Source organism: Notolepis coatsorum, assembly GCF_963971535.1.
Source record: "Notolepis coatsorum genome assembly, chromosome: 6".
In the NCBI taxonomy this organism is placed as follows: domain Eukaryota; kingdom Metazoa; phylum Chordata; class Actinopteri; order Aulopiformes; family Paralepididae; genus Notolepis; species Notolepis coatsorum.
Window position 1 is genome coordinate 142,301,739 of NC_140170.1, and position 12,566 is coordinate 142,314,304.

At 46.9% G+C, this 12,566-nt stretch overlaps 1 protein-coding gene across 1 annotated transcript in view; it reads left to right on the top strand.

Annotated features, from left to right (window-relative positions):
* Nucleotides 1-11,807: 11,807 nt before the first annotated feature.
* Nucleotides 11,808-12,566, top strand: part of mst1rb (macrophage stimulating 1 receptor b) — a gene marked incomplete at both ends in the record, with an annotated part of 111,901 nt that continues 111,142 nt past the window's right edge. Inside the window, 1 exon segment of the mRNA XM_084315761.1 lies at nucleotides 11,808-12,554. Coding sequence (XP_084171887.1) covers nucleotides 11,808-12,554 — 747 coding nt within the window.

Here is a 12,566-nt window from a genome sequence, read left to right on the forward strand (position 1 = left end):
TCCCGGCGTCTCATCTCCCGGCGTATGCGCTCTTCTTCGCTCCGTCGCTGCGCTTGGAGGCGTTCTCTTTCAATAGTAAAATGTTCGTGCTCGCTAAGCGCTTGTGCTTGGAGACGGTCGCGTTCACCCTGAAGTCGATCGCGTTCGGTAGAGGCTGTCAGGCGGACGAGGAATGCCTGTCGTAGCCTCCTCGCCGCTTCTCTGGGGGAAGGCGGTGGTGGAGGTGAGCCGCTCCTGCGTGAGCCGCTCCTGGGGGTACTCGTTGGGGAGTCCTGGAGCTCTAGTTCCTCTGCGCTCTCCTCCTCTTCCTCCGTGCAGAGTTCTCTCTCTGTAGGGTTGTCTTCCTCCCGGGGCTTGTCGGGGACTACTTCTTTAGTAGTGGCGGGGGGTAAAGGCATGTCAATTCCCTCCTGGTCCCCACCGTGGGCTTGGTCAGTTACATTAGGACCTACTAGGGCCTCTGTGGTCGGGGAAACCTGGTCGTTAAGGTCAGACATAATTTTACTTTCTACTTTTACCACGTTTACCGTTTGTCGAAGGCTAGGTAGTTGACTGACAGTGTAAGCCTCTAAGTACTGAGGTGTCTGTCGTCTGCGCCGCGGGCGTTCTAGGTTAGGAGGATCGTTTCGTGGAGTGTTCATCATAGGCCATTTCGATATTAATAACACTATATTAATATTACACTAGTTACCCTCCGGCTCGAAGGACCAATTGTAACTGAGGGGTACAATTCCCTGACTGTATTGTTAGATATGATATTTAATACCACTACCTCATGTACTTTAACTTCTGGCCACCCAGTACAAGATATAAGTATGATGAACACTTTCCCACCTGATGAAACGAACCAACACAAATGTACCAAATCGAATATTTAATACAGCAAAAGGTGTATACAACATTCACTTAATTACATTTATGATTTGAAATATTGAATATGCACTTTTATGGCAAATGAGTATTCGTAGGTAAATCAACATTGAATGTCCAATCTCTGGTTGCGCAGGGAGTAAGTATACAACCTGGAATATTTAGGAAACGATAGCGATGGTACTTAAATGATTATAGCTGGATACACTAAGGGGGGGGGGGGTCCCGCTGGTTGTAAGACAGTAGGAGGGGGGGGGTTAGAGAAGCCGCTGGCGGTATCCCATCTGGCCGACGGTGTCTTGGGAGAATCCAAAGTCTTGGACACGGTGCCCACAGAACCTCGGGCCGCAGACGAATACAGCTGGACCCTCTGTGGAACGGTATCTGCCGGTCCACAACGGAGAGACGTGGTGCGACCTCACGTGTAGAGCGCCGCCTCACCTGGAGTCCTCTCCGGGGGGTAATTCCAACACTCGGCAGTGTTGGCCTTTATCCATGGAATAATCAAAGCACACAAAGCATAATCCAAGAGCCGTGGAAGGCTCGCCATCGTCTGGGTAGAGTAATCCAATATACAGGTCCAGTCGCTCTTGACCCGGAGCTCCTCGGATGCAATCACCACTAGGGGTCTGACCAGCCTGGATAAGCGTCCAGATAACGTCAGGAACGATGGGGGTACTGATAACTGTAGAACTCGAACCGAACGATGCACCATACATAAATAGACTATTATTAGCTTAATAGAATACGTCCAACTCGACGGTATGGTGCCAAACTATGACCATTCAACTATTAATCTACACGATATCTCAATGCCTATTCTGGGCCAAGTAGGCCTTACTACACCGCACGTGCGTCGTGGGGAGGCTTTTGCGTCTGTCACTCTGTTGGAGGGTAAAGAACTGGACTAAAAGAAAGTTCTACTTTACGAGCGCCATATATATATGCGCTATGAACAAATAGTACCATTCGTATTTCGCCCGGCATATTACTGCGCGGAACCGGGGGTTGCCTCGACATGTTAGGCGGCACGATTGAACTTGGACCTAGGGGTATGGCAACCTGGCGCCAGGTTCTCGTCCAATGGTAGAATGAAACTATTATGGGCTGTTTAGTAGAAACGGGGATATTCAATGCATATTGTACAAGGAATATACAGGGGATATCAAACGATATACAAATACAATTAAATATATATATATAAATAAATATACATATTCGGTTTAATCTGATCCTTCGCAACAATGTGCATTGGGCCGCGGCTCTCTGACGCCTTATTTTCTGGGCCCCGGCCTGAAAAGTTTGGGAACCCCTGGTCTAGCTGACCTGTCATAGTATTTCTTCTGGTGCTGTTGTCTCTGCACTCGCTTGTCATGTCCATCTTTGGGGCTTACTACTCCTGGCCGCAGCTGTTGGTTGGTGCTCGGGAGGGTTGAGCGTAGCCTGCGGCTCATCAACAGCTGTGCCGGCGATTTGAAGTTGTCGACTGGGGTGTTACGATACTCCAGGAGGCTTAGGTACGGGTCTCTTCCGTCTGCCTTAGCCTTGTCCATGAGTGATTTTGCCGTCTTCACAGTTCTCTCCGCTAGTCCGTTGCTTTGCGGATAATGTGGGCTTGACGTGACGTGTGTAAACTCCCACGACTTGGCGAATGCCTCGAACTCTTTAGACTTGTATTGTGGTCCGTTGTCTGAGAATATGGTCTCTGGGATGCCATGCCTGGCACAGGCTGCCTTTAGCTTGTGGACAACAGCTGCCGATGTGGTGCTGTGAAGTCTGTCTAGTTCGAAGAATCTGCTGTAATAGTCGACGGTCACAACATAGTCCTGGTTGTTCCAGTTAAAGAGATCTGTCCCTACAACCTGCCAGGGGCGGTCTGGGATACGATGAGGCATCATAGGCTCCTTGGTGTTTGATGGGCGGCGCTCTTGGCATATTGAGCACTTCTCCACGACTTGCTCTACATGTCTACCCATTCCAGGCCAGAACATGATGTCTCGTGCTCTCAGTTTGCATTTTTCCATTCCCATGTGGCCTGCATGGATCTTGATCAGCATCTCTCCTCTGAGGCTGGTAGGGATGACTATTTTCTCCCCTTTGAAAATGATTCCATTAGTTTTGGATAGTTCATCTCGGTGATTCCAGTATTCAGTGATGTTCTGGGGGCATTGTTTTCTTTCCTCAGGCCATCCCTCCAGGATAGCCTGGCTGAGCAGTTCAGTTCAGTTCAGTTCAGAGTTTTTATTTGCCACATGGAATAATACAATCATAGTTTCTTCATTAAAAAATCATAAATAGCCATTCCACACACAGCAGTTTTAGCTGTGTGTCATTGTCTGTTGTTTCTCTGATCTCCTGTAGCCTGTCGTCGTGCACAGGTAAGCTGTTGTATACCATGTGTACCTGAAGGTCCATCCCTTCACTGAGACCGTCGTCGTGAGAGGTGAGTGATTTCCTGGACAGCGTGTCGGCAACTGGGATGTCTTTCCCAGGGCGGTGCACGATCGTGAAGTTGTACTTGTGTAGTTGTAGTATCATCCTCTGTAACCGCTTCTTCATGATCGACTCTAGGGGCTTGTGGTCAGATTGCACCATAACATGGCGACCGTAGGCATATTGGTGGAAGCGTTTGAATCCATAAAGGACTGCGTACATCTCCTTTTCGATTTGTGCGAAGTTGACCTCGCTGTCCGTGAGTGATCTGGATGCGTAGCTAATGGGCCTTCCTTCCTGCATCAGCACAGCACCCAGACCATACTTTGATGCGTCCACTTGCAAGCTGAGCTCCTTATCTGGGTCAAAGTAAATGAGGACTGGCCCCGGTTCACTGGTAAGTATGTCTTTCATCTTTTGGAATGCAGCGTCGTGCTGCGGGTCCCACAGGAACTCATTCGATTGTTTAAGCAGCTGTCTCATGGGTGCGTTGATCTCGGAGAGGCTCGGGGCGAATTTCGCCAGATAGTTGACCATACCTAGCACGGTCTCCAGTTCTGCACGGCTCTTTGGCGCCTCCATCTCCTTGATGGCAGCTATCTTGCCTGGGTCAGGCTTCATGCCGTCAGCTGAAAGGACGTGCCCGAAGTAGCTCACTTCGGTGGCTCCGATGGTGCACTTGTCTGCGTTGAGCCGAACGCCTCTCTCCCGTGATCTCACCAACATTGCATGTAGATTCTTATCGTGTTCCTCTCTGGTCGCGCCATATACAAGGATGTCGTCTACTATAGCTGCTACTCCGTTCAGTCCCTCGTATGTCTCGTCGATTTTCCGTTGAACTCGTCCTGGGCAGAAGCGAGCCCAAATGGTAATCGTAGGAATCTGTATCGTCCAAACGGTGTGTTGAACGTCGTCAGCTTCGATGATTCTGTGGAGAGCTTGATGGACCAGTATCCCGACCTTGCATCCAGTACGCTGAAATAGCGTGCGCCTGTTAGTCTGGGTGTGATGTCCTCTAGTGTCGGCAGAGGGTAGTGCGGGCGCTTGATAGCCTTGTTTAGCTCCTTAGGGTCCAAACATAGTCTGAGCTTGCCTGTGCGTGGTTTCTCAACAATGACCAGTGCACTGACCCACTCCGTTGGTTCGATGACTTTAGCGATGATCTGTGTGTCTTCCATACTCTGTAGCTCCTTCTTTAGTCGGCCACGCAGGGCGATCGGTGTCCTTCTCAGTGGGCAGACTACTGGCGTGGCGTCTGGGTCTATATGGATGTGACACTCTCCTGGGAATAGTCCTATCCCTCTAAACACGTCGTGGTATTCTTCCATGATGGTCTGTTTATCTGTGTATGCATTTACTGACAACACTAGTTTAATGAGGTCCATATTTAGGCATGCCTGTAAACCTAGAACTGGGGGTGCCTGAGTGTCTACTATGTAAAAGTCTAACAACATGTCACGCTCTTTGTATTTACACCAGGGTTTCCGTTAGAAAAAATTGTTGCCGGCCTCAGTGTCCGGTAGATTTCAATCTACCGGTCAAATGAGAGAAATTCCGGTCAGAGTTTATTGAGCTTAAAAACAATTGATAGGCAAAAGAATGACAACAAAACAAAAGAATGACATCATCAAGGCATGTAGATTTATAATATTTTTACTTAAAACTAGGCTACTTTTGCGTATAAAGCCATTATATTCCACATAAAATAAGTCCCGAGACTCCATGCTGCTGCCGACTTTAAATCAAATAGGTGTCTGTGGGCAGTCGCCCGACAATAATAAACAGCAGTCTGTTATAATCACATTTTTATGAGCTAACGAATTCCGTTATATTGGACATTTGTATTAATTATATCAAGCGAAGAACTGAGAAATTTGGCAGAGAGAGACGGCAACATTATCGTGGGTTTGCGTGACGACTCTCTCTCTCTCCACCTCCCAACGACTTATTTGCGAGAGTATGTCGATGCAGAGCAGCAGATTCAGCTGTTATTGGCTCTTTTCTGGCTCTATCTGGGGACCGCACAGCAGCGCCCCCCACCCAACATTGAATTGCCAATGGCTGAATTGGAGTACTGCAATGGCCGCTGTAATGGCCGCTGCTGCTCCGGCTCTGCAGCTACACATGCACTCGCAAAACCCAGCACTAAGCTCTCGCTGACAACATTATTATACCTGCTTGGTGAAGCAACGATGAAACAAATGTAATGATTGTTTCGTTCATCGCATAGGCTATTTAATTTTAGCCTATTTTAATACAATTCAAATAATCAAATTGTGCTTAGACTCAGGGAATTATTTTCACCGGACATTAAGACCGGAGAGATTAAATATGTCGGACTTCAACAGATTTTGCCGGTCAAATACCGGTAATTACCGGCTAACGGAAACGCTGATTTACACTTTAACGTGCATGTGCCCTTTACCACTAGTTTCTCTCCACCATATCCTGTCAGTCTGCGTGAAGTAGGCTGTACTTTGCGTTTATCTTGTAAACTGTGATACTCTCTCAAAGGAATTACATTTACTTGTGCACCTGTGTCTAGCTTAAATTTAAGCTCTGTGCCCTGTTTTCCTACTTGTATGTCTGCGAACGCTTGTTCTGTTGCATCAAACCGTCTGTCTGTCACGGACTCACAGTGTCTACATAAAGTTCGTCTGACTCTTCTCCTGACTCAGAGCGCATGCTAATCTCGTGTACTGACTTTTTCTGGAAACTACCGGCTCTGCAGACTTTAGCAAAGTGGTTCCATTTTCCACACTTCGTGCATTGTTTCCCCCTAGCTACACAGTTATCTCCTTCCTTGTGAGCTCTACTCCCACAGTATCCACAGTTCTTACGTGTGTCTGTGTCGCTCGCTCTGTTTGCTCTCTCTGTCCACTCTGTTCTGGGGCGGTACCTCTGTGCGCTATACTTCTGTTCATGTCTGTGCACCTCGTGCACGAGCTGCTCCTGCGCGCTGCTCGTGGCGCCAGTAAAGCTCTTTATCTGTGATTGTGCTAGCTCGTGGGCTCTAGCTATATCTACCGCTTTGTCTAACGACAAGTCTGATCCAACGTTTAATAGTTTCTCTCTTACTTTTGCTGAGTGTATGCCAAACACTATGCGGTCTCTAACCATCTCATCATTGTTCACATATGCACAGTCCTTCACGAGTAGTTTCAATGCAGTGACAAATTGTTCAAATGACTCGCTAGGTTGCTGGGTTCTTTCATGGAATTTGTACCTAGCGAAAATCGTATTCCTCCTTGGAAGTACGTATGCTTCGAAATTGTCATAGTAGCTCTTCAATACCTTTGCTTTATCTGCACTGAGAGTCCATGTGTTGTGAATGTCTCTCCCTTTTTCTCCGCTCCACAGTAGCAGGTAGCTACATTTCTCGTCCTCTCCTTTCTTCTTGAGTGGGCCCAAAAACATTAGCTCCGCGTGCTGCCTGAACTTCTTCCATTCTCCCGGTAAGTCCAGAGAATCCCAATTCATCCGTGGCGACGGGACTCCGTTGATATCCATGTTCATCCTGCTTCTGACACCATGTCGTATTCGATTTAAAGAGAATAATCTTCAGGACGAGGAGATTGCATTAAGATGTTTTATTCAAGGTAAGCATTAAGTAATCATGAGTGTAACTCCATCCACGGCTGGCAGCCAACTGACTGTCAGGACCCCTTGTGCAGGTATTCATAATAGGAAGGTGCGCCTGGCGCGCCTGTCGTAAAATGAGATATTCAAAGCATGAATATTACATTACAACGGCGCTCAGTTTCCGGGTTCCTCTGATTGGCCACGACGCCCACGTGACCCTACGCTAGCCCGCCCCCTTCCTGCCGCGCCGCGCCCTGATTGGCCTCTCTCAGCGCCCAATCGCGTTAGCCCTACTATCGCCTAACAGCCCTACTATCGCCTAACTACTATCACCGTGCATCAACACGACAAGACAGTTTGCATCACTTCCCACGGGCCTCGGCACTTATTCTACCGGTAGTGCGGTAGTTGTTGCCACGGGTCTTTGGGTGAATACTTCATTGGCGGGGAAGAAGAACACTGATAGCGGGGTGTGGACCGTCCCGCGAGCCGCAGACCACCGTCCCGCGAGCCCCAGAGGCTCCCCAGAGGCTCCCCAGAGTCTGGGGCTCGCGGGGCGGTGGTCTGGGGCTCGCGGGACGGTGGTCTGGGGCTCGCGGGGCGGTGGTCTGGGGCTCGCGGGACGGTCCACACACCGCTACCAGTGTTCTTCTTCCCTGCCAATGAAGTATTCACCAAAAGACCCAATACCGACCGTGGCAACAGCTACCGCACTACTGGTAGAATAAGTGCCGAGAACCGCGGGAAGTGATGCAAACGGTCTTGTCGTGTTTTGAACATTTATGTTGTGTTGATGGAATCACGTTAATATAGAGAGGATTGCTATGAATTGGATAATGCAGGCTGTTAGTAGAGGCAGCAAGCCGTTAGAGATACGTTATTTCGATTGATATGAATTGGATAATGCAGGCTGTTAGGCAGAACTAGCGAGCCGTTAATATAGAGAGATACGTTATTTCGATTGATATGAATTGGATAATGCAGGCTGTTAGTAGAGGCAGAACTAGCGAGCCGTTAATATAGAGGACTTTGGCTGTGGAACTGAAAGCTGAGTAGTATATTGAGCGAGTAGTTAGGCGATAGTCGATTGGGCGCTGAGAGGCCAATCAGGGCGCACAAACCGAACGCGGAAGGACAACTGCCTTGGGTAAAGTATTCACGCGGGCCACCCACCCAAATGGCTGAATTGCCAATGGCTGAATTGGAGTATTGCACTGTGCGGGCACAGCTGTGAGATCCGCGCGAGGCCAGATATCTTGAATGAATGCGTTTATTTAAACTTTAATTAACAGATTGCAGAATGGGTACAGTACAGTACAGCTCAATACACACAATTGTTAAGGGGATGCAGACCAGAGAAAGACTTTCGTCTTGTTTACATCAGGGTCCCCCATTTTCAATTCATAATGACATTTATGACATACTCAATATACAGATATAAAAATCTAATCTAATCATCTAATCTAATCTAATCATGACATTTATGACATACCTACTGTTACATTTGTGACATACAAGATATGTCACAAATGTAACAGTACTGCATATATGTATGTCATAAATGTCATGATTAGATTAGATGATTAGATTAGATTTTTATATCTGTATATTGAGTATGTCATAAATGTCATTATGAATTGAAAATGCATTCAAGATATCTGGCCTCGCGCGGATCTCACAGCTGTGCTCGCACAGTGCAATACTCCAATTCAGCCATTGGCAATTCAGCCATTTGGGTGGGTGGCGCTGCTGAGCGGGCCCCAGACCGCCGGGCCTCAGAGCGCCGGGCCTGAGAGCGCCGTGTTCTGCGGCTCTGCAGATGGATGCTTCTCAGTCAATGGGAGATTCTATAATGGCAGTTGAAGCATAATTATCCACTACATCAAGATGGATGAACAGCCCAGATGATCAGGGCAGGGAATTCATATTTGCATCTATCGGCCACAGTGACTGGTTGATTCAAGACACTTTCACCTTTTTAACCTGTTGCTTTTTAGAACTCCCAAACGACCCTAACCTGCCAAGATATCTGGTAGAGTGGACAACCTTATAAGTAAAAAATAAATAATGCAAACTACTTGTTGTCTTTTAGTGCTGTGGAGGTAACCCCCCTGAAGATCCAAGTTAAAAGAAAAACAAGTAAAAAATAAAATAAATAAACAGACAGATTAGACAACCCCTCACCAGCCACAGTCTATACAGATTCAAGATTCAATATTCTATAGTTTTATTTCAAACCACAGTGTTAGTTTGGCTACATTTACCATTGTCCGGCAAAACAACATTTGAAAAAATAAATGAAATGGGAAAAGAGGACCCCCCCCCCCACAAATTCTATAAAAAAAACAGCCAGAAACTGTACACTGTTTGAAAAGGAGATGGAAGAAGCAAAGCTTATCCGTTTCCATCCCCCCACAACATTTATTAGACAACCCCTCACAGCCACAGTCTGTAGCATTTATTAGACAACCCCTCACCAACCACAGTCTATAGCATTTATTAGACAACCCCTCACCTGCCACAGTATATAGCATTTATTAGACAACCCCTCACCAGCCACAGTCTATATAATTAGACAACCCCTCACCAGCCACAGTCTTTAGCATTTATTAGACAACCCCTCACCAACCAGTCTATAGCATTTATTAGACAACCCCTCACCAGCCAGTCTATAGCATTAGACAACCCCTCACCAACCACAGTCTATAGTAGCTGGTGTTAATTTCCCATCCTGCAGATGATCACGGAAAATGATTATATTTACTGTCAGGCCAACCCTTTTTGCTGACTAGTTGATTAATCAGGTTACTAACTTTTTTTGTCTAATCTTTTGTGCATGTTTTTCTTCCCCAATGAATAAGTTATAAATGGTAAATGGTGCATGTATATAGTGCTTTTATCCAAAGCACTTTACAATTTTGTTCCTCACATTCACACACCGATGGCGGAGGGAACCATGCTAGGTGTCAACCTGCTCATCGGGAGCAATGAGTAAGGGTAAGTGTCTTGCTCAAGGACTCATCGACACCCTGCCTGGGAGGAGCGGGAATTGAACCGGGAACCTTCCGACTACCAGACAACAGCTCTACCTCCTGAGCCGCTGTCCCCCCTGTTATTTCTAGAAAAATTTGTGATTAGTAGAATAATCGAAACACAGGAGGAAATAATCGATTAGTCGACAAAGTCATATGACTTTTAGTTGACCAAGAATTTCTTTAGTCGAGGACAACCCTGATGTGGATCAAACAAATATACCAGAAAAAGCACCACACCTCATTACAGAGCCACCAAACCAAAAGTTTTAACGCCGGTGGTCTCTGCATTCTGAAACATGACCCTTCATTCACCTGTGAAACTAGCTCCATCCAGCACTATTTGTAACTATTTAAATAGCGATGGTTTGCATGCTAGCGTGTAAATAGTACTGAATGGAAACTCAATTCCAAACCTTCGCTTTATTAACCGCGAACATGAAGAAAGTCAATCAGTTCCATTAATATGTATACCCATGTCCTTGTTGCTTTTAAAGTCTAACCTGGAATTGGTTTGACATGGAGCTGCAAATGTTAAAATGTAACGCGTCACTGGTGGCTTCCTATGAATTATTGATGCTGTATCTAAACCGAAGACATTTGTTCCAACCTGCCTTCATATGACTGCTAATGTGGGTGAAAGCATCTGCGATTTTCACATGAATCAAATTAACGTGAAGTACCCCTCCTACCCCACCTAATTAATAAATCAGTGTTGATTGAAATTCTCCGACATGTTTCCTTTAAGCTGTCCCTTGTTCTTCTTGTGACTTTAAGAGGCCCTCGTATGACCACCGGGCCGTGCGCATCTTTTCCCCAGAAAGGCACGTAGTGGCTGTGACAGGAATGCAAAGTAGAGAGGCCCAGGCTGTTGACTGCAACATAAGTGTGAGGTGTCTGGTTAATGATACACCCGGGAGCTTCTGGTCCAACCTTAAGACGGTGTACAGGGTTTTTAGGACATGGTTCATTTTGGTCGTCTCCCCCCGTGATGAGATTGATCTGGATGAGTGTGTAGATGAAGATTTGACAGACATTCCTGATAGAGGAATTGGTCATCGTTATTAGGGCTGCCGTTGACAGTCAGTTTGGTGTTAGTCGACCTAGACTTTGTTAGCCGGAAAAAAAATTTCCCACGCTGAATGAGTTATTTCCTGATAAATGATAATTACATCTCTGGGTAGGGCTAGTAGTCCTTCTGCATGATTGCATGTAGGAAACACAATTATATAATTAATTCAACTAATCGATTAGTTGACAAAGTCCTATGATTAGGCTTTGTTCAGACTGCAGGCACATATTTCTGTCCGCTCTGTTTTCTTTTGCAAGTGATCCGATCAAATGTGTCCAGAGACATCACCAACCTATCTGCATGGGTTGTTGTGGTAACGACGTAGGCATCAGGAACTACGTACGAGAAATGGCTTTGCCTGTACTGAAGTTTCCCCTCACTGCTTGTGGTGAGTCAGTGGATCTGTCTCGTTTTGGCTTGGCAAAAAAACGATGGTTTTGGACAGTGTTGACCATAATTAATAGGATAGGTATTGATTTATGTTCACTTAAAGTGCACGCTTGGCCTCAAATAGCACCATGTCAGTTATACAATATTTTCTCTTTGACAATAATGTGTCTCTCAGTTTTCTTCTTCTTCATAGTATCAGGGATTCAGGGGTATTGTAACATTGTAACATGATGCTTGATTCATATTTGGACTGTGAAAAAGAAATGGTTGCCAAGTGTCTTTCTAGCTTTTTTGACATAGTAATGTTTCTCTCTCCAGCGATCCGTGGAGCCGTGGTCCTAATGATGCTGGTGTTCCGACATCAGACCTGGAGGTAACCCAACATCATCTGTACCGCTGCCCCCCTCCCCCTGCGCCCCGGAGCGGAGATGGTCCATTGGGCCACGCGGTGGGCGACATGTGTCTGGCTTCAGACTCTTCTGGCCTTCGTTTCAGCCAATTGTCCCTCAACGGCCCCTAGCTCCGTCAACTTCTCTGTGGTTTACACCATGCCTTCATTCCAAGCCCAAAGCCCCATCCAGAACGTGGTCACCAACTCTCAGTACCAGGAGGTGTACGTGGCTTCTCAGAACGTGATCGAAGCCGTCAACCGGAGCTTAGAGAAGGTATGGGAGCTTTGCACCGGACCGGTAGGCAGCTCGGAGTGTAAGATATGCGATTTGTGTACCATTGATAAGGATCCCAACTTCTTAGAGACCACGGACAACAAGGTGCTACTGTTGGATACCTTCTTCATGTATTTATACTCCTGTGGGAGTTCTCAGTATGGCGTGTGCCATTTCCACCAACTTAACATAAACGGACAACCGCCCACTCCCTCTAAATGCTTGTTCAGGAAGGAATCGAACTCTGCTGCGTACTGCCCTGACTGTCTGGCCAGCCCTCTTGGTACCAGGGTGACCATGGTGGAAGAGGGCCAGACTGTCTACTTCTTTGTCGCTGCCACTGTCAATGACAGTGTTACACAGCGTTATGGTAGGAAGTCCATATCGGTCCGCCGACCACTGGCGACGGAGGACGGTTTCTACCGGGATGTGCGCGGCCTGACTGTCCTCCCCAGCCTGCAGAGGACCTACGGTATCGAGTACGTCTACAGCTTTTTCACCGCGGAATTTGTCTACTTCCTG